Source organism: Cervus canadensis, chromosome 31 (assembly GCF_019320065.1).
Source record: "Cervus canadensis isolate Bull #8, Minnesota chromosome 31, ASM1932006v1, whole genome shotgun sequence".
NCBI classification, from domain to species: domain Eukaryota; kingdom Metazoa; phylum Chordata; class Mammalia; order Artiodactyla; family Cervidae; genus Cervus; species Cervus canadensis.
Window position 1 is genome coordinate 30,977,074 of NC_057416.1, and position 26,369 is coordinate 31,003,442.

Consider the following 26,369-nt stretch of genomic DNA (forward strand, 5'->3'; position numbering starts at 1 on the left):
GGGTTCTTTAGTTCCTAATTTTCTTAAAAGATGGGGAGGGAGGAGTCACAGAATGACTAGTCATTCTCTTAGGCATGAAGGATGGAGGCTGGGATGCTCTTCCTGGACCAAGCAGACAAGAGGCTCCCAGAGTCCTTTGGAGAAGAGCAGACCACAGCAGATCTTAGGAGCTTCCAGAGCTCAGGGTCCCATTGTATTCTGGTCTCTGATAGGAAATCTTTAAAAACAAGACCAGAGATGGATTCGTTTTTTTGTTGTGTCACGAATTACCACAAAGCAGCTCAGAACAACACACTTTTTTTTTTCTTTCTTTCTTTTCTTTTGGCCACACCTTATGGCATGCAGGATCTTAGTTCCCCCCAACTATGGATCAAAACCCTGCCCCTTGCGGTGGAAGCATGAAGTCTTAACAACTGGACTGCTACGGAAGTCCCAGCACACATTTATTATCTTAGTTTCCATGGGTCAGGGGTCTGGGTCTCGGGCTCAGGGTCTCACCAGACTACAGTGATAGTGTTGGCCAGGGCTGCAGCCTCACCTAAGACACAGGGTCCTCCTCCAGGCTCACAGGGAACCCATTTCCTTGTAGCTGCAGAACTCACGGTGGCGGGCTTCCTCGAGGCCAACAGGAGCGTCTCTCTTCTGTCTCTGACCTTCTCTTAAAGGGCTCGCCTGATTAAGTCAGGCCCACCCAAGATCATCTCCCTTTCTGTGAAGTCAATTGATTAGGGACCTTAATTACATCTTCAAAACCCCTTCCCATCTGCCATATAATATGACATAATCACAACAATCACATCCCATCACCTTTGCCATTTTCTGTTTGTTAGAAGCAAATTATGCCCCCACCTACATTCACAGGGGAGGGATTATGCAAGGACAAGGGTCCTTGGAGGTCATCAGAAGCTTCTGGAGAGAGCAGTCCTTCCACGAGAGGTGACTGGGTTGGATGATAATTTTGCAAGATAAGAACTCTGTAGAGTTTACAAGGATCCTCTCATTGTAATGGGTTGAACAGTGACCCCCCCCTCCCCCCCCAACTAAAGATACACTGCCCAGAACCTCAGAATGCGACCTTATTTGGAAGAAGGGTCTTTGCTGATATAATTAAGGCAAAGATCTTGAGATGAGATCATCCTGGTTTAGAACAGGCCCCAAATCCAAGTCCGATCTGTCTCTTACAAAGACAGATCTGTGTCTTTAAAAGAGAGAAGGAGAGGCCACAGACGGACACAGCAGGAAAGTGATATCAGAGGTAGACATCAAAGTGATGTGTCTGTAAATCAACAAAAGCCAAGAATTGCTGCAGCCCGGGGCCTGGAACAGAGTCTCCTTGGGGGTCTCTAGAAGGAACTAGCCCTGTCTACTTGATTTTAGATTTCTGGCCTCCAGGACTGTAAGAAAATAAATTTCTGATGTCTTAAGTGACCACGGTTGCGGTCATATGTTGTGGTAGTCTCGGAAAACAAACACACTCATGGATCATTGTCCCCATAGGAATCAATGTCAAGGAGATGGACGTGGGGGCCACAGGTGTGATACAAACTCAGACTTTATGGAGATGCCAGTTCCCAGAGATCAAAAGTGCCATAGGGGTACCAAAGCAAGCCAGCCTTGTAAGCCAAGCCACATTCATTACAGAAGGTAGGAGATGCCCATTCATTGTTATATCTTGTAGTCTCCCTTCACTGATGAATGTGTTTGATTCAGTTGATGTTTAAAAAAAAAAAAAGTCTAAAACAGCTGTAGCTTAAACAAAATAGAAGTTTATTTCTCTTTAAGAGTTGGTGATGAACAGGGAAGCCTGGCATGCTGCAGTCCATGGGGTCAAAAAGAGTCAGACATGACTGAGTGACTGAACTTAACTGAAGAGTCTTAAGCATAAGCAATTTAGGACTAAAATGGTAACTTCACACTGTGGGACCCACAGGCTCCCCTGACTGGTTCTTCTGTCATCAGCAATATATTGTTTCCATCTCAAGACCCAACATGGCTACTTCAGTCCTTACCATCACACCTGCATTCCAGCCAGTTGGAAAGGGGTAATCAAATGTGGAGGATATACCTTTTCCCTTTAAGACCCAGAAGCGTCACAGTTCATTTGACTAGAATTTATTCACTTAGTCACACCAGGCCGCAGGAGAGGCGGCAGTGTGTTTTTAGGGAGGCCATGTAATGGCACCCCACTCCAGTACTCTTGCCTGGAAAATCCCATGGACAGAGGAGGCTGCAGTCCATGGGGTCGCTAAGAGTCGGACACGACTGAGCGACTTCACTTTCCCTTTTCACTTTCATGCATTGGAGAAGGAAACAGCAAACCACTCCAGTGTTCTTGCCTGAAGAATCCCAGGGATGGGGGAGCCTGGTGGGCTGCCGTCTATGGGGTCGCACGAGTCGGACACAACTGAAGCGACTTAGCAGCAGCAGCAGCAGAGCCTGATAAAACTTAGGCGTTCTGTTACTCACGGAAGGAAAGAATAGAGAATGGACAGCAAATTCCGCCAACAGGAGAAATCAAACACAATGTCTGACTTGATGAGGCCTGTGATCAGTCGTGTCCAACTCTTTGCAGCCCTGCAGCCTGTAGCCCGCCAGGCTCCTCTGTCCATGGGGTTCTCCAGGCCAGAATACTAGAGTGGGTTGCCATTTCCTCCTCCAGGAGATCCTCCCAACCCGGGGATTGAACCCCTGTCTCTTGCATCTCCTACACTGGCAGGGAGATTCTTTACTTTTGCGCCACCTGGGAATCTCCTGACTTGATGAATCACCTCTCAAATCTGGGGCCCAGAGAAAAGGCTTAGAAATGGAAATCCACGGATGCATAGCACCCCCACCACCGTTCTGACTGATTATAGATGTAATAGGCTGGGAAATGTGGGTTCGAAACATCATCAATAAGATGAGCATGCAGAGGCTGGAGTAAGACTGTTCCTCCTTCCCCCTCACACCCTCAGCTGTGGGTTGAATTGTGCCCCCCGAAAAGATATGCTGAAGTCCTAACCCCCAGCACTTGGGAATGTGCTTATTTGGAGGTAGGGTCTTTGCACATGTAATCAAGTTAAAATGAAGTCACACAGAATCAAGCTGGACCCTGATCCAATGGCTGGTGTCCTTAGAAGAGGAAGGAACTTTGGACAGAGACACTCACAGTAGGAGAAGGTCAGGCGAAGAGGGAGGTGGGTGTCACCCTGCGGCAGCTACAAGCCAGACAACACCAAGGAAGTTGGAGGCAAAAAGGGCCTTCCCCCAGGGCCTTACCTTGGTCCTGGACCTCTAGCCTCTAGAACTGTGACAATACTTTTCTGTTTGGGATAATTTGTTATGTAAGATTTAACAAACGAATATACAATCTCCCTCTTCTGGTTCTTTAGGGCCCCACTCTCATGAAGATACCATAAAGCCCTGACACCTAGAAGTGCCCTCGCTCTTAAACCTTCTGTCCATCCTTTTTTTTTTCTTTTTGGCCATGCCACGCAGCATGTGAGATCTTAGTTCTTCGTTCAGTTCAGCTCAGTCGCTCAGTCGTATCTGAGTCTTTGCGACCCCATGGACTGTAGCACACCAGGCCTCCCTGTCCATCACCAACTCCTGGAGCTTGCTCAAACTCATGTCCATTGAGTCGGCGATGCCATCCAACCATCTCATCCTCTGTCATTCCTCAACCAGGAATCAAAGCCAGGGCCCCTGAACTGGAAGCTCAGAGTCCTAACCACTGAATTAGCTCATTATAGAGACTTCCCTGGTAGTCCAGTGGCTAAGACTCTGCACTCCCAATGCAGGGGGCCCAGGCTTGATCCCTGGTCAGGGAACTAGATCCCACATGCCACAACTAAGACTCAGTGCAGCCAAATAAATAAATAAAACTATTTTTGAAAAAAAAAAGTCAGATAATTATAAATGCTGCAACCCAGCGACTGGGTGAGCCAACAGTCAGTCACAGGCCAGACCAGGGTCTGACATGAAAAGAGGGCCAAAGGGGGAGGTGTACAGTGACGTGGGTGTGACACCGGTGGGATCACTGACACCTGAGGTGGGGACGAACCTGCGGAAGGAAGACCAGGCAGGACACACCCACAGTGACCAAAGGTAAGTGAGTCCAGGATCTAGGCTGTCGATGTAAGCAGGACCAAACGAGGACTGAAGCCAGGAGCCCTGGGACTGAAGCCAGGAGCCCTGGGACTAGTCTGAGCCCCACACTCAAATGACACCCCTTAGAACTGGGAGGACCCTTTCAGTTTCCAAAGCTTTTCACATACAGTCTCTCATCTGAGCTTCAAAACCAGTCTGCAAGAATTGAGTAGAGCAATTGAATCATCTCCATTTGATTCACAGGCCAAGAGAGAGGCTAAGTCACTTGCTCTGTGTGACTGATGGTGAGAAGTCAGTGCAAAGAAAGTGAACTTGGGGAGTCTGGTAGACTGGGTTAAAATCAGCACAGCAAGCTCTTTGATTTCTACACAGCTGTAGTTTTTCCTTTGTTGTCACTGTAAGGTAACATTTGGAGAGCACCTCTTACAAGGTTTGTATATTTATTGGTACTCCTAAAAAAGGTCATTTCCGTCCTTATTTGTTTTTTTCCAGCTCCAAATGCCATGCAATTTATACTGAAAACACAGTGTTGCCAAGTAATCTTGGCTACTTACAATTCATCTTGCTAGAGATCAGTTTCTTCATTTCATCAAAGGACTGGGCTAAACCATTTCCAGTTGAGCTATTTCAAATCCTAAAAGGTGATGCTGTTAAAATGCTGCACTCAATATGCCAGCAAATTTGGAAAACTCAGCACTGGCCCCAGGAATGGAAGGGGCAGTTTTCATTCCAATCCCAAAGAAAGGCAATGCCATAAAATGCTCAAACTACTGCACAATTGCACTCATCTCACTTGCTAGCAAAGTTATGCTCAAAATTCTCCAAGTGAGGCTTCAACAGTACACGAACCGAGAACCAGATTTTTTTCAAGCTGGATTTAGAAAAGGCAGAGGAACCAGAGATCAAATTGCCAACATCCGTTGGATCACAGAAAAAGCAAGAGAGTTCCAGAAAAACATCTACTTCTGCTTTATTGACTACACCAAAGCCTTTGACTGTATGGATCACAACAAACTGTAGAAAATTCTTAAAGAGATGGGAATACCAGACCACCTGACCTGCCTCTTGAGAAATTTGTATGCAGGTCAGGAAGCAACAGTTAGAAATGGACATGGAACAACAGACTGGTTCCAAACTGGGAAAGGAGTATGTCAAGGCTGTATGTTGTCACCCTGCTTATTTAACTTATATGCAGAGTACATCATGAGAAACGCTGGGCTGGAGGAAGCACAAGTTGGAATCAAGATTACCAGGAGAAATATCAATAACTTCAGATACACAGATGACACCACCCTTATGGCAGAAAGTGAAGAGGAACTAAAGAGCCTCTTGATGAAGGTGAAAGAGAAGACTGAAAAAGCTGGCTTAAAACTCAAAATTCAAAAAACAAAGAGCGTGGCATCTGGTCCCATCACTTCATGGCAAATAGATAGAGAAACAATGGAAACAGTGAGAGGCATTATTTTCTTGGGCTCCAAAATCACTGCAGATGGTGACTGCAGTCAAGAAATTAAAAGGCGCTTGCTCCTTGGAAGAAAAGCTATGACCAACCTAGACAGCATATTAAAAAGCAGAGACATTACTTTGCTGACAAAGGTCCCTCTAGTCGAAGCTATGGTTTTTCCAGTAATCATGTAGGGATGTGAGTTGGATTATAAAGAAAGCTGAGCATGGAAGAATTCGTGCTTCTGAACTGTGGTGTTGGAGAAGACTCTTGAGAGTCCCTTGGACTGCAAGGAGATCCAACCAGTCCATCCTAAAGGAAATCAGTCCTGAATATTCATTGGAAGGACTGATGCTGAAGCTGAAACTCCAATACTTTGGCCACCTGATGCGAAGAACTGACTCATTGGAATAAGACCCTGATGCTGGGAAAGATTGAAGATGGGAGGAGAAGGGGACCACATGGACAGGGAAGCCTGGCGTGCTGCAGTTCATGGGGTTGCACAAAGTCGGACACGACTGAGCAACTGAAGTGAGCTGAAACCATAACCATTTATTGATACTTATTTATTTTGGGCCACACCACGGCATGCGAGCTCTTACTTCCCTGACCAGGGATCCAACCTGTGCCCCCTGCAGTGGAAGTGTGCAGTCTTAACCACCAGGCCGCCAGGGAATTCCCCTGACCAAACCACTTCTAGGGCCTCTTCAAGTTATTCCAGGTCAGGCCTGCTTGTAAACTCGGTCTACACCTGTTGTGCTTCAAACAACCATCAGGGGGCGCCTCGCACCGCTTATGCCTTGAACGGAGCACAGAGGCTTGCAGAAACGCTGAAGAAGCAAAACTCTGCTTAGGGCTTCCCAGAGGTTGATGAGAGCCAGCCATCGCAGTCATCTTCATTCCCCTTCTAAAGGCAAGAGAGAAGAGAAAATTTTATCCTCCGTTTACTCTATAGATGGGGAAACTGAGGAATGTGCTTTGATTTTCTTTCATCCCATAATAGGATGAACTATGAAAAAGCCGATGGCTTTCTGGAGTTGCTGCTAATCAGTTTCACATCACACCTCAACTGCTCACTAGCTGGCCTAAGGCAGACTATCCCCAGGGCGTTTGGCAGGGGGCTAGGGAGGCCATTGGCAGGTCTGTATACCCTCTGCTGACTCCCCCCTTCCCCGCTGGACAGACACAGAAACGCAGACATACTGCCCCAGCCCAGGGGTCTGAGAAGGGAGCCTAGATCTCTGACTTTTAGGATGGTACTATAAAGGGCACCACTTCCATGGCCTTCACCTGTGCCCGCAGGCCGAGAGAAAGAAACCACTAGACACCGTAAGGGATGAGGAATGAAGCTGATGTGGAATGTTCGCCCCGTGACTGCCCACAAGGACTGCAGACTGCATTTACCACTGTTCTCCAGAACAGGGGTCCCCAGCCTCTGGTATCTAAGGCCTGACGATCTGAGGTGGAGCTGATGTAATAATAATGGAAATAAAGTATACAATACATATAATGCACCTGAATCATCCCGAAATAGCCAGCCCTCCCCCTCACTCCGTGGTCTATGAAAAAGTGGTCTTCCAGGAAACCAGTCCCTGGTGCCAAAAAGGTCAGGGATGCTGCCGCTAGTGGTAAAGACCCCGCCTGCCAATGCAGGAGACATAAGAGACGTGGGCTCGATCCTTGGGTTGGGAAGATCTGCCGGAGAAAAGCATGGCAACCCACTCCAGTATTCTTGCCTGGAGAATCCCATGGACAGAGGGACGTGGTGGGCTACAGTACATGGGGTCGCAAAGAGTCCGTCACAATTGAAGCAACTTCGCACACATGCACACCACAGAAGAACCTACCACGGGAGAGTCCTAGGAAAGCCTGTTATCAACAACACCCTCCCCTTAACTCTGCCTGCTCCTCAGCGGTGTCCGAGGTTGCAGAGGCAGGTTCCCTCTGAAAAAGCCCGTCATTCCTCATCCCGTGTCCTCCAGCATAGCCCCTTCCACCTTGTCACTTCTGCTCGGGCAGAGCCAGCAGTTCCATGGACCCTTTTTCCCTCATGGGTTCCAGGTGGTGCCGTGGTAAGGCATCCACCTGCCAAAGCAAGAGATGCAGGTTCCATCCCTGAGTCGGAAAGATCATCTGGAGGAGGAAAGAGCAAGCCACTCCAGTATTGCTGCCTGGAATATTCCAGACGAGCCTGGAAGGCTATACAGTTCATGGGGTCCCAAAGAGTCGGGCACGACAGAGCACGCACCACCACTAGCATCATCTGTAAGTCTTCACATCTCTAGGCTCAGAGGATGGTTGTTTGTCTTCCCCAGTTCAAGTGCTCCGGGCCCGTGCTACAGAGAGCCACCCACTCGACATCTAAGGGTATAAATCTCCCTCGCCCTGACACCTGACCGCAAGTTGCTGGAGAAATGACGGGAGCGGCTGGCTGCCTCTCCACCTGTCAGACAGTGGAGACAATTCACAGACGGAGTCCACAGCCCCAGCGCAAGTCTAAACACTCCAGAGGAGGCTGACAGCTAGCACACGGGTGCGTATCGAGTAAAACTCAAGCCCTGTGAGCTCCTGGATGGCGTTCAAGGACAATTCTACAAACCAGATCACCCTCCCTCCCCCAAATCATTCTTCTGCCCCTGCCTAGCACCCTGGCACCGACTGGACAACTTCCCTCAGCGATGTTGGGAAAATATCCAGAGATGGGGAGAGAGAGGAGGCCCTCTTATGCTCAGGCTAAGGCGAGACTTCCTTCTCTGCTAAAGGTTCAACAAGTTGAGTCCTTGCCAAGAAACCTTCCACACCTCAGACACCAGAGATCTCGTACTGCTCTGAGTGAAGAAGGAGAAAGTCATCTTTGGTATGCAAACATCCTAAGAAATAAAACCTGGACTCCTAGACAGAAGAAAGCAGCTAAGGCCAGGTCCAGTTCACAGGGAACACCCATATGTGGAAATCCACCGAGCTTATCCTCAGGGCCGATCAGTTTTATAACCCTGGAGCCCCTGAAGGTAGACGATGCCGTCTACCCAGCTCATTCAACTTTTAGTGATTTACTGGCTCTCCCGTAAATCAGCCTGGACAATGGTCTCTGCTCAAGGAATCTAAATAAGAACTCACAAAATGACCCGGGGGTTTCCATAGAAATTTTCTTTCCCTAGGAAACTGCCTGATAAGATTCATAAAATTGGAATAAGGGGGAAAAAAATTATCAAGGAGCTCAAACTTGTAACTCCAGTTTTAGTTGAAGAAGATAATACAGATTTCTGCTGCCCAGGAAAGGGAGTGGGAAGGTAGAGGTTAATAGAGGTTATGGAAAGGATAAGAAATGTCAGAATACATTTATAACCCAAGAGAATCTGCCCAACACAAACAATGGTCTGTGCCTCCACACACACGTATACAGCACAGGACAAAACTGGTTCCTGGTGGCAACGGGATGTTATGAATCCACCTCTGGCTTGTAGCACAAGAGCTCCATATGCCCTGATCCCTGGAACAGCAAACCCCACCTCCTGTGGACACTTCAGTGAGTCCCGTGGGCAGAATGGCCTCCAGGGTGGGGAGATCGGAGTGTCCAAGGCTCAAACTCCGTCTCCTTCACCCCAAAAGACTTTTCATTCTTTGTTTCATGAGGATCAAGAAGAAAGGGACAAAGGTTAGTCCTAATTTACTGCCTCTGTCACGAGTCAGCTCTATGAAAGGAATAAGCGGATTACACAGAGAAAACAAATGGGAGAGGAGAGAGGGCAACGGATAAACTGCATTCAGGAAAATTTATTCATTTGATTTCAAAAGGAAAAGAAGGGACCCATTCTAAAGGTTCACCTTCCCAGGAAACCAGGAGCGTCCCCCCCCACCCCAAACTCTAAAGTAAAGTCCTGAAACTGCTGTGAGGTAGGTGTGTCTACAATGAGGAAGCCACGGAGGACAAAACCCCAAACCGTGACCTTCCCCAGCTTCCTCTTCTCAGCCTGGGCCTCCAGCACCCGGGCGGGTTCCTCAGGGTCTGGGAGGCAGAAGGAACAGAATGACGGAGCCCGCCTTGCCCCTGCGCACACAGCACACAGTAAGACAGGTGCGGCTGCCCGGGCTAAACGCAGCCCGGCTCCTGCCCCGGCACCTGGGCACGGGCAGCCAGACACCCCAACTGCTGAGGTAGCGGTGAAGTTCAGGGCTGGGGTTTTAGAAAACTTCTCTCAGAAAGAAAGAGAGCCGGCGAAAACCCACTTGGTAAGGATTTCCCCTCCCTAGTCAGCCCCCGTCCTCCTCCCAGGACCCAGTCGTCAGTCAGGCGCCTGAAGGGCAGAGTTTTCCAGCTGGGAAACTCCACGGGGCTCATTCTGAACCGAGGCCGGCCAGAGGCTTTCCAAAGGTTCCGGATCAACGGAGCTGTTTCTTCAAGGCCTAAGAAAGTCCGCAGGAAGCCCTGAAAAAGTGGAGATAACAGTATCTTGGGGTGAGGGGGCAAAGGGTGGGAACGGGGGGAGAGGGTGGTCAGGGACCTTGGGAAGCCCCTCTGGGATCCACGGAACTACAAAGGCCACCCCCAACTCCAACCCGACCCGGTTCCTACTGGGTAAGAATTCGCACTCACAGCTTCCTCAGCCCGGCTAGCCTTCATTCCGGAAACGAATCCTCACCTTCAGGGCTATCAGACTTTTCAAAGAAACCAGAACTGAGCCCGAAGACTTGGGGACGGCCGCGGGGGTGGGGGATGGGGGGCCCTCTAGTCTTCTCTGCAAGTCAAAGCCAGCCCGAGTGATGGTAAGAAATTTGGGCAAAGAACTGAGCTAGCAAACCAAAACTAGCGCTGCGGTCGAGCCGGGGGCCCTCCACACCGCGGCACCTCCGGGCGCACTTTTTCCTGGGTTGGAGAACCACCCGCCCGCCTCCTTTGCTTCCACCTCCCACCCCCCTTGGCAGGATGGGTGGGAAACGGGAAAAGAAAGGGCTCTGGGTTCCTCTTTGATTTACTCTGTGCCCCCCTTCTCTTTCTGTGCCCCCCTTCTCTTGATTGCAAAGACCCTCCCCAGCCCCATCTTCTCCTCCCGAACCCCGAACTCAAAAAAAAATTGACCAGCGGAGATACAGAAAGCTTCCTGATCCCTTCGCCTTGATTACCTACCCGTCGAGCGGTGGGGGCTCCCTGGACTCGGCGGGGCTGCTCAGGGCCGTGGGGGCGCCGGAGGGGGCGCGGGGCTGGGAGGCAGCGGCGAAGTGCTCCTCCGGCCGGCAGCGACACAGCAGGCGGCGGAAGGCGCTCCGAAAGTCCGGGCTGCGGCAGTAGATGAGCGGGTTGAAGGCAGAGTTGGCATAGCCCAGCCAGTTAAGGGCGAGGAAAGTGGGGCCGGACACCAGAGAGGGGCCCCCGAGGGCGCGCACCACGTTGACCACAAAGAAAGGCAACCAGCAGAGAGTGAAGGTTCCCATGATGAGCCCCAGGGTGCGCAGGGCGCGGTGTTCCCGCAGAGGCAGAAGGCGCGCCGGCCGCCGGCCGTAGGAAGGCACCCCCGCGGGCGAGGCGCACGGCCCCGCCGGGCCAGGGGACCTGGAGCGAGAAGGAGCCGGCGGAGACTCCTCTGGCGGGAAGCGACCCAGCTCCCGGCGCAGCAAGCGCAGCTGGCGCGTAGCCACCACGAAAACCCGTGCGTAGACGAAGAGCATCACCAGGAGCGGAAGATAGAAGGAGACCGAGGAGGAGAGCAGCGCGTAGGGTACGTTGGAGGCGAAGGTGCAGCAGCGCGGGTTGGAGTGACAACGCTGAGCCTCGGCGTCGGCCCCGATGCGCCACCATTTGCTCATGATGGGCGCAAACGACACCGCGGCGGACACGACCCACACCAGGACCACGGCGGCTCGGGCGCGGCGTTTGGTGACCAGAGCGCCGTAGCGCAGCGGGTTGGTCACGGCCAGGTAGCGGTCCACCGCCAGGGCGCACAGGGTTTCGATGCTGGCGGTCACACACAGCACGTCCACCGAGGTCCACAGCTCGCAACTGGTGACGCCCAGGGGCCAGTGGCCGGTCAGCGCCAACGTGGCCCCCGGGGGCACGACCAGGAGCCCCACCACCAGGTCGGCTGTGGCCAGCGAAGTCACGAACACGTTGGTCATGGTCTGGAGTCTCGGCGTCCGGGCGATGGCCACGATTACCAGCAGGTTGCCTCCCACGGTGGCCAGCACCGCTAGCGCCAACAGCGCCCCCGCCAGCGCCACCGCCCAGGGCACCCCTGGCAGCCCACTCGCGTTGGCAGTATTGGGCGCCAGGGTGGGGATATCTGGCCACGGGGTCAGAGAGCTGTTCCCAGGAGGCCACGGAGCCATCCCCGCGTCGCGCGTGGGGCAGGAAGGAATGAGGGAAAGGGGCTCCCAGCTCACTCTGCTCAGCGGAGGGGGCATCGGGGCGTGGGAGCGACTCCCCCGGCCTGGGCCATCTTCCCCAGCTGACCCGCGAGAACGCACAGTCTCCCCGCCACCCCCACCCCTTGGGTGCCACCGCTGGGGAGGGGGTGGGAGTGGGGGAGTGGCGGCCCTTAAAGGGGCAGCGGCCAATAGTCTCCACGCTGGGCCTCCGGAGGGGGAATCGAGCCGTGGGGACTGAAGCCAGATGGACGCCCGACTTCCCTATTAGTCAAACCCCCAGTAAGATTCGTAAGAGTAAAGTCACGGCGTGTATTCTCTGCTACGATGTGCCTCGCTCCTGCCGTGACAGCTCCCCGCGCTCTGGCCGCACTGGTTTTCTGGAACTCTGTACCAATTTCCTGGGAAGGTCCAGGAGCATCGCTCCGAGAGGGAAGAACCCCCGCCCCCTTACCGCGTTGGAGGGAAAGGTAACCCCCTGGAAGCAAAGGAGAGGACCCACAGCAGCCCCTCCTCCACGGAGGCATCCTCCCCTGAGACTCTGTGTAGGTTAAGTCATAGAGGACACCGGCTTCTTCCGTCTTTTCCCAAGACCTCCTTCCATGAGATCTGGTCCCTACCCTTCTATTCACTTACTTCCCCTGTCATTCTGGTCTAACTTTTCTTTCTCTTTCTTTTTTCCCTTTTCAGCTACTGGGAAAAACAAAAACAAAAAACAAAAAAACTTCCATTTTCCAGGAGTCTTTTTGATTGCCTGCTCTTTTGAGCTTGGATTTGACCTCTGAACTGAGCCCAGGATGCTAACGAGTTTCCATTTCTGTCTTCCCCACTCCATGTTGCCCCTTCCCCACAATTTCCACAGAGAAAACTTCTAGATGGACCCCTTTCTTAAAACACTTCTCTTGTAACGACTGTGCTGAAAATGAATGAATGGGGATTTCTCTGGTGGTACAGTGGATACCCTGGTAGCTCAGATGGTAAAGAATCCTCCTGCAATGCGGGAGTCCCGGGTTCGATCTCTGGGTCTGGAAGATTCCCCTGGAGAAGAAAATGGCAACCCACTCCAGTATTCTTGCCTGGAAAATCCCATGGACAGAGGAACCTGGTAGGCTACAGTCCATGGGGTCACAAAGAGTCGGACACAACTGAGCGACTAACACACACAGTGGATGAGAATCTGCCTACCAATGCAGGGTATACAGGTTCGATCCCTGGTCCGGGAAGATTCCACATGCACGCAACTGAGCCCCTGGGCTGCATCTTCTGAGCCCACTCTCTAGAGTCCGTGAGAGACAAGTAATGAGACTCTGCGGTGCAAAGACTGAGCCCGAGTACTGCCCCTACTGAAGCCCGTATGCCGAAAGCCTGTGCTTTGCAACAAAGGAAGCCAGCACAATGCAAAGCCGATGCTCAGCAAGGAACAGCAGCCCACGCTCACCGCAACTAGAGAAAGCCCAGAAGCAATGAAGACTCGGCATAGCCAAAAATAAAGAATGAATGCGATTTCCTCGGTGGTCCAGTGGCTAAGACGCCACACTCTCAATGGAAGGGAGCCCAGGTTTGATCCCTGATCAGGGAACTGGATTCCACCTGCCACGACTGAGACCCAGGGCAGACATAAACAAAAAAAAAAAAGAAGAATCAATGGCTTCCAGGTTGAGGCTTATCCACCATCACTCCCAGCTCTCCACAAATCGTCCATCACCGTGGCAAAGTCTTCTCTACTTCCCTGAAGATTTTATTCATGAACTTTTACAAATTAGAAGACATTAGGGTGAGGACTTCACACGTTGCATCTCGGAGTGTGTGGCACCGCAGGCCTGGCACTTGAATGCCTGCTGGAGTCTCTCCTACAACGAAATCAGAGGTTCCCCCGCACCTAAGAAGCCCAGGGCCTCCTCCCCCCGCTCCCCTCCCCCAGACCGAAGGCTGGTTCTCAGCCAAGCTGTCTCTAAGCCAGTTCCTCTCAAACTGGGTGTGGGGAGATGAAACTGAAAAACACGCCCCTAGGTTCAAGTTGAAGGGCAGGAAGATCTGATACCCTTATTAAGTCCTACCAGAACCTGATCCTCGAGCCATCTTGCTTCCTCTCCCGAAACAATGGGAGAAAGGGGGGAAAATATCATGGAAAAAGCCTCCAGGGCCATGCCTTAGCAAGTCTCTTTTGAAGAGCTCTATATTTCAACAGTACCCTGTCTAGTCACTGGTCTCAGCAATCCCTCTGGGAGGCCGAGCCAGGGGCTGGGAGTTGGAGAGACTGGAGGCGAAGTGAAGACCTAAAATTATCCCCAAGGAAAAAGAACCCATGTCATCTCCCAGGGACCCGGTGCTCACCCGCGAGCAGGGCTGGCCAGTGGCTCCCAAGCAAATGCCTTCCGTGCCCAGGCTGTGCCCCGGGCAGGCCCAGCCTCTCCCCTCAGCCCCCGCGCCAGCAGTGCAGGTCCCACTTGGCCGGAGCCTTGACCTGGGCCTCTGGCTGACCATCAGGGCAGTCCCTCCCAAGTCAGGTTTTGCAACACCCCAGAGTGTTGCCAGTTATCTCCAAGGGGTGTCAGAAGATTCTCAAAGAGTAACCTCTAAAACAAATCCCAGCCATTCAGCAAGGTTTGGGGTTTTTTTGGTTTTTGTTTTCAGGACATCCGAGTTGGTTGGGGGGAAAGGAGGGGGTGCCAGGAAGTCAAGTTGCTTCAAAGGCTGCCGTGGCTTTAGGGGTGACCTTGTTAATCTAAGGAAGGGTGTTCCAGTGTTTACGTTTCAAGAAAGACAAGATTTCCCAAACCACATGCGTGTGCCTGCCTTTGGGGAATGATTAGGCCTATAGCCAAAGGAGATTGTGGGGGAGAGGAATTCTGGCCCCTGTTTTGAAGGCTTTTAGGCACCAGCAGAGAGCCGTGCCCAGCACCTGGAGAGCTTTTCCTCTGCTCTGGCCCATCCCCCCAATGTTCTCAGTCTGACCGGCCCATCCCCCACCCCACCCACCATCCACCCCTGGCCTTGGGGCCCCCCGCAGGGAGGAGTCCATCTTCCATCACTTGGGTCTCTTCCTCTTGTGCTTTTGTGTTTCTTCATTTTATGTTTTGAATCCGTAATACATTCACGTTATTCAGCCATCAAAATACACAAAAATCATATACTAGAAAATTGCCTTCATCTCAGTTTTCAACTCCCTAATAGTCTCCTGTTTATCTTTCCGCTAATATTTTACATAAGGTCAATGAAAAATATATGTGTCTTTGTCCTTTATTTTCCTTTCTTTTCGGTCCAAATAGTAGGAAAATATACCCACTGTCCTGAACCTTGCTTATATTAACAATATATATCCATAATTCTTTCATAATAATGTGCAAAAGCCTCCCATTTTCAGTGTTCCTTTGTGGGGATATACCATAATCTATGAAAACAAACAGCTACTGATAGACATCTCATTGACTTCCAATTGTTCCTAATAGATAACGTCACAGCACATCACTTGTAATCATGTCATTTCACACACGTGTAAGTGTATTTGTAGAATAAATTCCTGTAGAATCACTGTATCATGCAGTATACACATTTGCAAATTTAAAAGGTATGGCCAAATTTCCCTCTCCAGGCAATGTACCCGTTTACCCTCATGCCAGTGTTTCTGATGGCCTGCCAAGGGTGGGAGGCAAGTGACCCACTGCCGGGAAGTCATCCTAATTGCTGGCCACAGGGGAGTAAGCTGCCCAGTCTATAGGGGTCATCCAACTGTGGACAGAAGCATGCATTGCCCAGTGAGAGTTTACCCTGGCCCTGGGCCCCCAGATGACCTTTGTCTTGTGCCCTTGGAGGCAGACTGGGAATGTGGGCCTCTGAAGCTACTGAGGTCAGGCCGCTGCTGTTTCCATACTGGGGGCTCCGAGGATGCAACAGGTCATCCTATCATGTCAGGGGCCACTCGTGTGATGGTCTGTGATTTGGAGAACGTGGTCAGCAGAAAAGGCAGCCACCACCTCGCCCTGTGGGCAGAAGTCCTAACAGCAGGACGTGCTCTCCCACCCTTGTTGGCTGTAGCTCGTGGTCGATCCCCTGAGCACCACAGCTGGGTCCGCATACGTGTGTGTCTGTGCGCGTGTTTGTGGGAACCTAGCTCAGAAGACTGAGCCTTGTGCTTTCCCCAAGACTACCCGTGTTCAAGCTTTCCCCTCTCTGCCCTGTCTCTCTTCAAACATCATGTGTAGGTGTGACTTCTGAACAGCTGACTTTCTATTCCTTGCTTCTCCTTCAGTCACAGTCAGTCCAGGAGAGTAGGATGATGGTGGCACTGAAGAAGAGCTAAAAGTTAGGGCCTGAAAAAGTAAAAAATAAAAACAAATAAATAAAAGTTAGAGCCTGAAAGATCCAATCCAACACCAACATTGGAAAGAATGAAAAAGTTGCAGTCTGGGGGACCTCCCGGGTAGTTCAGCAGTTAAGAGTCTGCGCTTCCATGGCAGGGGGCGAGGGTTTGCTCCCTGGTTGGGGAACTAAGATCCCACATATCATGGGGCATGGCCAAAAACTAAAAAAAAGAAAAAGAAAAAGCTGAGGTCCAGAGGGGAAACTGAGGCTGGACCGAGATCACACAGGAAAGGTTCACTCGGGCATCCCAGGTAGGGTCGGGAGGGTGAGGGAGGAAGGGAGCCGAAGAGGGTGCCCACCAGCCCCCAGATCCTGCACTCGCCCTGGAGACTGGCTTACTTCAGTGCAGCCCACTTCTCTGACCGGCGAAGGAGGCGACCAGGAAGAGGGCAGATCCGCTGTGCTGCTTGGATCCATGGTTTCTTCCGTCCCTGTCCCCGAGAGGGAAAGCTCGGACAAGGCACTAGCCTGCCTGGTCCTCGGGCTGCACATTCTCTGGCCTGTCTCTCACATCAGCCCATACTTTGCCTCCGGGAACAAGTGCTGAGTCAAAGGTGGCTGGTGCTTGGAAGGACAGGGAGCAAAACAAGAGGATGGCTTCTTCCCCAACAGGGAAACCCATGCCTCGAGTATGGGACCCTCCAGTTCAGACAGAGCCTGGAGCTTTCCTTCCCATCTGGAAAGAGGAAGGAAGCTGAGCCTCACAAAGGCTCTGGGGTGTCCAAAGCCCATTAGGAAAGACCCCTGTCTGGGGGTGGTCAAGGTCCAGGTGTCAGCAGAGAAGCTATGGCAAGGGGAAAATGTTTCTTGTTTTTAATAGGGAAATGGCACTTTTTTTTTTCAATCCCAAGGGGAGAGAAGGCATTTTGCTGCAACAGGAGGAGAAAGAGGAGGAAGAGGAGACAGCCTCGGAGCTGCCACGGGGACCCTGCTGGTGGGGGTGCAGCAGCCTGGGGCTCACTGGGCACTTTTCTCTCTGCCAGTCCCCACATGGCCTCCTGATGCAAAGGACCGACTCATTGGAAAAGACCTTTATGCTGGGAAAGATTGAAGGCGGGAGGAGAAGGGGCAACAGAGGATGAGGTGGCTGGATGGCATCACTGACGTGACGGACATGAGTTTAAGTAGGCTGCAGGAGTTGGTGATGGACAGGGAAGCCTGGCTGGTATAGTGCATGGGGTCACAAAGAGTCAGACATGCCTGAACGACTGAACTGATACAAAGGTGATTAGGACCGCTGGCAGGAACTCCCATCCCATAGAGAAAGTTGGGGTTCACTTCGTTCCATGGAAGCAGCACTACCAGTGTTTGACTGGGCAGTTTCGGACACAGACATCAGGCAGGGCAGCTTTGTCCCGTGGTGGAGAAGGGAAAGAAAGCATCCCTTGGGGAAACCAAGGTGGTACCATTAAGGACAGCCTGCTGGACCTCAGCTCCGCGCCCCCCACCCCCCCCAAACAGACAGGTTCCTCCCGCACTACTAGAAAGACAGAGGCATTTAACTCTCTTTCCTCCCAATCCTGGCCACACCTCCTGCCTCCCAGGGCCTGAGTCTGCCCCACCCCCCACCCCGGCCCCCAGGGTTCCTGGGCTCCTGTGAAAATGCTGCTTCGTGGATGCTCTGCGGGAGGCGGGCAGCAGAAGGAGGCTGGGGTGGTCCTGTCTCCTTTACAAATCGCATTATTGGGATTTAGTAGGAGACTGTCCGGGGTCACAAAGGAAATAACCAGCCTGGCTCTCTCCTCTGGCCTTGGCGGGCAGCTTGTTTCACCTACTCCGCTGGACAGGGTTTGGGAGCTGAGGGCAGGGAGGTAGAGGTGAAGGGTGGGCTGGAGACTGGGGGCCAGCCATTAGCATTGACCTCCGCTTCCTGGAATCTGGGTTGCTCCCTGGTTCCTGGAAGGAGATGAAAGGGTTAATCCAGGGGTGCTAGAGGGTACAGAAGAAGAATGGGTGAAGGAAGGGTGAAATTCGGAGCTGGTGGCATTCTGCCAAACCTGGGTGAGGCTGGGCATCCCCACTCCGTCCCCCAAGCAGGAAGGTGGCTTTGTCTCTAGGGGCACAGTCTCTCTGCCAGCCCAAAGCGAGGAAGACCTAGAAAGTGTGGGGGATGGAGAGACAAGAAGGAAAAGAATGTAAACAGTGCTGGGAATGTCAGCTCTCTCTTGGGGGTGGGGCGGGGGGGGGGGCGTCTGTGGAAGACAGCCCTGGATTTCTAAAAAGCATCCATCTTTCCTTTTTGGCTAAAAAGCATCTATCCCCCTGCCAAGGTTCAGGGCTCCTCAAGGAGAGAGGATCACCCCAGCTTCCTTAGGTACCCCAGCCTCCCACAAAACAGTATTTTCATAGGAGCCCAGGAACCCTTGGGAGCAGACTCAGGCACAGGGAGGCAGGAGGTGTGGCCAGGATTGGGAGGAGAGTTAAATGTCTTCCTCTTTCCAGTAGTAAGAACCTTTTTATTTCATTTGCAAAAGGAAATAAAATATTTCAAATGGTGCCACGGACACTCAAGGTTCAGGGCTTCCATGGCTCTCAAAGCCCAATCAGAACCACAAAATACCAAAGAAATGACATGATCAAGGAAAAGAGTCCTTGCTAAGGGCACCGTGGGCTTCCTCCATTTCTTCATCCCCAACTCCAGAAGAAGGAGGAGCTAGCGAATCAATCAGGATCTATTTCACATTGTGCCGAAGTCGGGGTCTGGGGACAACAGGGATCCATCAGTTCTTGGGAACCAGTTGGAGAAAGGCTCACATTCTTTGCCTAGCCATCCACCCGTGAAGGCAGGCGGCGCTGATGTACACAGTCAGCAAGGCCAAGGCTCAGATGGGAGAGTACCCACACACACACACACACACACACACACACACCTGCAAATAAGCCTGCCCCATCATGAGTCCTGCAACGCTGGAGATGTGAACACACAATCCATAGAAACTCAATCAGACGTGCACCCTCCCGGCCTGCAGCGAGCTATTGCCTCCATATTTTTAGGCACGTGTGCCCAGCCTGGGTCCACCCGCCCATGGGTGCACCCCCCACCCCCACGCCGAAGCCCAGAGCCTGTGCTCCACGTGGGCTCGCTCCAGCTGATCAGCTGGGAATGAAACGGCAAACATCAAGGCTGCAAAAAGCTTCAGCCCCGCGCAGAAGCGGAACCAGGTCAGAGGCCAGCACCCCCGACAGCATCTTTCCTACTCATCTCTCCAAAGTGGTGCTAATGGCACAGAACGCCAGGTCCCCAGTCTGTCGTGGGAAAGTCCTTTCAAAGCATGAAGGGCAGAGCAGCCTAAATTAAACCCAGCACCAGCCCAGCTTGCTCCAAGGGGACAAGTCCCTGACTGACCAACTGTCTGCTTTGCCTTGTCATTCATCCCAGGGAAACAGGCCCGTCCTTTTTTTGGAAGACGACGGCTGAGAAAGAATGCCTGTGTAATGGCGTCCATTACTCATTCATCAATCAACACCTACTATATACAGCCCTGGACTGGGCCCCCAGGAGAGATGCTGGGAGACCCCAAGAGGTATCAGACACAGTGGCCGGCTTCACACAGAGTCCATTCTGGAAGGCAGGGCTTAAACACCAGAAAATAAGTGCGGCTTGACAAGGACAGAGGAAGGGCAGTGAGCGCTGGAGTTTGCTGGATTCTGAGAAAGAAGAAATCACTTCCAGATGAGGGTGATTAGAAAGGAACTTCGTGAAGATGGGGATTGGAGTTGAGTGTGAACAAGTGATTAGGACTTGGAAAGGCATAGAAGAGGGACAGTGGTGTCCCAGATGTAGGACTGGCATAAGCAAGACAGCAGAGGTTCAGACTGGTGGCTTCTCGAAGCAGCCGTGCACGCCTTGTTTAACGTGTGGGCACCCTGGAGAAGGGCCCCACGGGCATTTATTAATTGTTCTCATCCTAACTCCCAGGTGCCTTCATTCCTTCACTCCTAGTTGCACTCACAGAACTGACGTTCATTACATCTGGGCTCTTGTTTTGAATTTGATAAAAGGTATTATCTTCCGACTAAAAAGGCTTCTCTTTCCCAAGAGATCCCACCATGGTCTTCCTTGAACACTCTTTCCCCAACTGACTTGCTCTTAGCAGCCTGGTCCACGATCATCTCCTCCCAGGGCAGCTCTCTCACCTGATTCACCAGCCCAGGAAGAGGGTGGGAAGCCCCCCTCTGGACATTTCCAAGGAGTCTTCCCTCAGCACAACTCCTCAGAGGTTGTAGCATTCCAGGAAGAGCAAAGCATCGATAAAAGTTGTTAGAGGGACTTCGCTGGTGGTCCAGTGATTAAGAATCTGCCTGCCATTGCAGGCAACCGGGGTTCGATCCCTGGTGAGGAATCTAAGATCCCACATGCCCCAGAATGTGGCAACTAAGCCTGTGGGTCACAGCTACTGAGCCCACACTTTAGAGCCCACGAGCCATAACTACTGAGCCCCAGAGCCACAACTACTGAAGCCTGAGCACCCAGCTGCTGCTGCTGCTAAGTCACTTCAGCCGTGTCCGACCCTGTGTGACCCCATAGACAGCAGCCTACAGGGCTCCCCCATCCCTGGGATTCTCCAAGCAAGAATACTGGAGTGGGTTGCCATTTCCTTCTCCAATGTGTGAAAGTGAAAAGTGAAAGTGAAGTCGCTCAGTCGTGTCCGACTCCTAGCGACCCCATGGACTGCAGCCTACCCGGCTCCTCCGTCCATGGGATTTTCCAGGCAAGAGTACTGGAGTGGGGTGCCATTGCCTTCTCCACCTGAGCACCCTAGAGCCCTGCAAAGGGAGAAGCCACCGCAATAAGGAGCCCGCGCACTGCAACTAGAGAGTAGCTCCCACTCTCCACAACTAGAGAAAAAATGCACGCGGCAACGAAGACTCAGTGCAGGCCAAGATAAAAAGAGAAAAAAAGAAAGAAATTGTTGTTAGAACCATTGTCAGGCCTGCTGCTTTAAGGATAGTACAGCATGTGGATTTGAGAGAGATTGAAAGATGCCCTCCTCCAAGGGAAAAAAAAAAAATCTCCTGAAAGTCCCATCACTATAAATGCATGCTTTTGACTGATGGTCTTACCTCTTATTAAAATGAAAGGACCCCAAAAGAGAAAGGCTCTTGGTCGATTTTACCTTAGGGCAATTGATTTTATAAGCTCCCAGCCCTGAGAAGTTTGCCCAATGGGTAGAGCACGTTAGGAAACCTAGATGCTCTTGGGGGAAATGGCAGGAATTTCTCTGTGTGTAGCCCAGTCCCAAGCATGGGCAGTGTTTGAGGGACTGAGTCATTTGATAAGGGTTAGGTATGGTCCCACTGAGCAGCTTGTGTGGATGATGTCTCCTGTGCTAAGCATAACCAGTAAGATACTATGGACCGGATGAGGATTCTTTCATGAAACTTTGAGACAAGGCTCATTTTTGGTAAAACAAGGGAGAGGAACAAAGGGATAGGTGACCTGAACTCTACTGACCGGTCATAACAGTGATTACATGTTGAACTAAAATAATAGACCTCTGCAGAGTCCAACCGTGAGGTGCTTTGATGGGTCACCTGTGTTCTGTAAAACATCCATGTCCCCCAGTGAAATCATTTCCCCCCCATTCTAGTAAGTGGCAAATTTCTTCTGCCAGGTTCTCGGGCCAAAACTCTTGGTCCCATCCCGGACTTCTCTCTTTCTCTCTTATTCTCTATACAGAAGGCATCAGCAAACTCTGTAAGTTTTACTTTGTAAACATATTTATAGTCTGTTCACTTTAAATTTATTATTTATTGCTGGGAGGGAAGGATTTGTGGGTGAGCAGAGGGTGGGTAATAGAGGGTACAGTTTGAAAGTACAGAGACAAAGAAAGATGAGTTTTTTAGTGAATTTAAGTGTGGTTGGGGGATTCCTTGGTGGTCCAGTGGTTAGGACTCTGCTCTTTCACTGCAAAGGGCCTGAGTTCAATCCTTAGTCAGGGAACTAAGATCCCAGAAGCCGATGCAAGTTTAAAAAAAAAAAAAAAGAATCAACACACAAAAATCTGTTTTATTTCTATACATTACCACTGATCAATCCTTCCCAAAAATTGAAAAAATAATTCCATCTCTAATAGCATCAAAAAGAATAAAATATTTAGGAATAGATTTAACCAAAGAGACAAAAGACTTGTATAAAACACTGCTGAAAGAAAACTCTAAATAAATGGGAAAATATCCCATGCTCCTGAATTGGAAGACAATATATTAAGATGATGATACAACTGTATAGCACAGAGAATGCTACCCAATATTGTGTAATGACTTACATGGAAAAAGAATCTAAAAAAAGTGTATATATGTATACGTATAACTGATTCACTTTGCTGCACCAAGAAACTAACACAATATTGGAAATCAACTATACTCCAATTAAATAACAATAAAGAAACTCAAAACAAAAATTTGATTATACAACCGCAAACAATATGCTAATTCAGTGCAATCCGTATCAAAATTCCAGTGGTGTTTTTTGCAGAGATAGAAAAGCTCATCTTAAAATTAAAATAAAATCCTTTGTATGAATTTTTTTGCAGTCTCAAGGGACTGCAAATAGCGAAAAAACAATCTTGAGAAAGAAGAACAAAGCTAGAGGACTCATTCTCGATTTCAAAACTTACTACGAAGCCACAGTAATGAAGACAGCACAGTGCCCGGTATAAATGTATAGATCAAGGATTTATCAAATTGAGAACTCAGAAATAAACCCTGACATGGTCAACTGATTGTCAAAAAGGCAACACAGTTGTTCAAGGGGAAAAAAGCCTCTTTAACGAATGGCACTGGGAAAACTAGATATCCACATGCAAAAGCATGAAGCTGGACCCTTCCCTTACGCCTTTAAAATCAAACACAGAGACCAGACTTGAAAATTCATTTCCTAAGCAGACAACGCCAGTTTTGTCAGAAAAACAAAGTTTAATTTAGCTTATTTTGCAAGACAGTCAGGACTGACTTGCCCTGGATCACTTCTTGCTTATGCTCTGAAAATCGTAAGTGAAACTTACAAGTCTTCCCCGAGTTGATATGAAGCAACCGTTCCGTATCATTTAAGGAGACTCCATCACCGAGCACCGTGAAGAATGAACAGTCACTGCATCCCTACTGCATGAGCTGCCATGCAATAACGTGTCTCTGCCCCTCATTCCGTGCTGTATGTGAATGCTCCCAGTTCGAAAACTCTCCTTTTCTGGTGTGTGCACAATAAACTTTTATTAATTACTGCCTTTGTGATTCACTGTTTTCACTTCTGCTGTTTCTGAACTTTGGACACACTATAAAGAAAAAGTGACTAAAAATGGATCGAAGAGCTAAATTTAAGACGTCAAACTACAAAACTTACAAGAAAACATAGTTCAAGAAACTCTTTGTGACCTAGATTTGGCAACAATTTCCTAAATATGACACCAAAAACACAGGCCTCAAATGGAAAAATAGACAAGTTGAACTTCATTAACATTAAAAGCTTTTGTGCATCAAAGAACACATTGAGAAAAATGAAGTGACAATCTTCCGGATGGGAGAAATATTTGTAAATCATATCTAATAAGAGTTTAATACCCTGAACATATTTTTTTTTAAAACTCCTGCAACTCAGCAACAAAAGATAAACAACCCAGTTTTAAAATGGGCAAAGAAAAAAAAATAAAATAAAATGGGCACAGGACTTGAATAGATGTTTCTCTGAAGAAGATATACAAATAGCCAAAAAGCACATCAAAAGACACCTACCATCATAAGTCATCAGTAACATGCAATGAGATGTGACTTCACACCTACTAGAATGGCTATACTTTTTTACAGTGGAAAATAACAAGTGTTGAAGAAGATATGGAGAAATTGGAATCCTTCCGTGTTTCTGGCGGAGATGTAACATGGTGAAGCAGCAATGGAAAACAGTTTGGCAGGTCCTCAGAAAGTTAAACATAGAACTACCATATGACCCAGCAATTCCACTCTTAGATATGCATCCAAAAGAATTGAAAACAGGGACTCAAAGAGATACTTGCATACCAATATTCCTCACAGCATTATTCACAATAGCCAAAAGGTGTAAACAACTCCAGTGTTCATCAACAGATGGGCATCAATGGGTGAACAAAACTTGGAATATCTATTCAACGGAATACTATTCAGCCTTAAAAAGGAATGACGTTCTGATACAGGCTAAAACCTGGATGAAACTTAAAAACATCATCTAAGCAAAATAAGCCAGACACAAAAGGACAAATATGGTATGATTTCATTTATGTGAAATACCTAAAATAGGTAGATTCATAGAAACAGAAGTTAGATTAGAAATTACCAGGGTAAGGGAAAGGAAGAGTTATTGCTTATGGGTACAGAATTTCTGTCCAGGATGATGAAAAAAGATTTTAGAAATAGTGCCAATGATTGCATAACACTGAGAATGTAATCAATGCCACTGAATTGCACATCTAAAAGTGGTTAAAATGGCAACTTTTATTTATAGATGTTTTCCAACCATAAAGATATCTTTAAAAATTTGGTAAGAAATATGAGACAATCCAAGAAATTTGAACACTGACAGCGTGTTTGATAATACTGAGCTACTGTTGACTTTTTTAAGAATGATGTTATTGTGTTTTTAAGATAAGAAGCCCTTCTCCTTTGGTAACAGAGACTATATAATTACAGAGGAAATGGTAGGATGGCTAGGAGAGAGCTTCAAAATCATCCAGTGGGTGAAAAAAGGCAGGGCATTGACCATTCCGGAAGCTGGGTGATGGGAGCACGGGAGGGGAAACACTATTCTCTTTATTTTTGTATGTGTTTGAAACAAAACAAAAAAGTAAAAAGACCCCAGTCACTGTGTTGTTACAACTGAGCTTAAAAGGAAAAGGTGTTTGTTAATTCCAGCTCAGCAGCTTTATGTGGGAACGGCCATGATGTCGGTGGTACAGGAGAGCCGCCTGGCTCCTCTGGGCTGGGCAGATAGAAGGTGGGATTCCAGGAGAAACAGTGAAGGGGGCAGGACCCTACACCGCAGGTGGAAATACCAACTTCCTGCCAGCTTTATGCCTTTGACAGAAGCCACACCCACCCAGCTCCTCTCCCCCATCCCTGGGGACTGGCTCCAAGAGTTTGTTTCACTCTCTCTCACTTCTAAAGATGACTTCTGTTTACTGCACCCTACACTCACCTTCCTTGTAAACTAAGCGGGGAGGCTTACACACCATAGAAAGCTCAGGGCAATTTCCAGTTCATTGGGTTTTTAATATTTTCTGTATGCCAGACACTTTGATATGTGCTTAGGAAACTAAAAGAGAGTTAAGATGTGCTTTCTGGAAAAAGAGAAAAAAAGAAGCATGCTTTCTACCCTTCAAGGGGCGTACAGTCCAGGACATCAAAAAGCTTATTCTTAAGTAAAAAAAAAAAAAAAAAATTGTTATGTGTGAATCCTCTTTCCTGGAACCAGGACTCCTAGAGGCCCACGTCTGAACGATCTATTTGGAGTCTTCGAGGCAGGCAGCCTTGCCTCACGTCTGTCATAACAGACTAGCGTGAGTCCAGCCTCAGGAATGCAAGTCCAATGGACCGTTCTGTTTTCTTGCTTGCTTCCAAATCCCCTCTTTCCCGTCTGCGCCCTTCCCCGCTGTGTCCCCAGGGTCGTAAGTACATTTTGTAAAAAGAGAGCTAGAAGCAGAAAGTTCCCCCCGACAGCTCCGCAGCCTGTCCCCACTATTTCCCCAATTTCACGCCGGCAGACGACGGTGTCCAAGCTCTGTCCTGCTGGGGAGGTCATCCCCAGGGACCGCCCCCGTCTCGGTTCCCTGTCGGTTCCCAGGGGTGAAGGAGGGGGCCTGAGGGCAGAAAGGGAGCACGGGATCTAGATGTGATCTGGCCCGTCCTCCTCTGGAGGCCTGTGTGAGTGCTGTGAGAAAGCTGGCGAGTGGGAAGGTGGAAGGGAGCCACCTGCAATACCAGCAACTGCCCAGACGTGGATGGGGAGCCTTCTCTGGGGGCCTCCGGCTAAGATGCCCAACTTGTAGGGAGTGTGAAAGGGACCAGAAGCACAGCCCAGGGGCCTAGGAGGGCCGCGAGGGGCCAAGAGCCATGGAAAACACACGCAGAGGGAAGAATCTTGATCAAGGCA

General features: G+C 49.8%; 1 protein-coding gene and 2 non-coding genes across 8 annotated transcripts; 2 read left to right on the top strand and 1 right to left on the bottom strand.

Annotated features, from left to right (window-relative positions):
- Window positions 1-3,736: 3,736 nt before the first annotated feature.
- TRNAG-CCC lies at window positions 3,737-3,809 on the top strand. The gene has a single exon. It is a non-coding gene; the product is annotated as a tRNA-Gly (tRNA).
- Window positions 3,810-6,000: 2,191 nt separating this feature from the next.
- ADRB3 (adrenoceptor beta 3) lies at window positions 6,001-12,338 on the bottom strand. Of its 6 annotated transcripts, XR_006266893.1 has the most exons (4): window positions 10,659-12,338; window positions 10,128-10,189; window positions 9,761-9,959; window positions 6,305-6,440 (listed from the first exon to the last, which is right to left on the bottom strand). XR_006266893.1 is itself a non-coding variant. In XM_043454635.1 (3 exons), the coding sequence occupies exons 1-3, from the start codon at window positions 11,927-11,929 to the stop codon at window positions 6,384-6,386; spliced, it is 1,344 nt and encodes a 447-aa protein (XP_043310570.1). In that variant the 5' UTR covers window positions 11,930-12,338; the 3' UTR covers window positions 6,256-6,383. The 6 variants fall into 6 exon arrangements, 3 of the variants coding, with proteins under 3 accessions (XP_043310569.1, XP_043310570.1, XP_043310571.1); XM_043454635.1 differs by lacking the exon at window positions 9,761-9,959 and having other exon boundaries at window positions 6,256-6,440; window positions 10,174-10,189; XR_006266895.1 differs by lacking the exon at window positions 6,305-6,440 and having other exon boundaries at window positions 9,288-9,959; window positions 10,174-10,269.
- Window positions 12,339-22,123: 9,785 nt separating this feature from the next.
- TRNAE-UUC lies at window positions 22,124-22,196 on the top strand. The gene has a single exon. It is a non-coding gene; the product is annotated as a tRNA-Glu (tRNA).
- The last annotated feature ends 4,173 nt before the right edge of the window (window positions 22,197-26,369 follow it).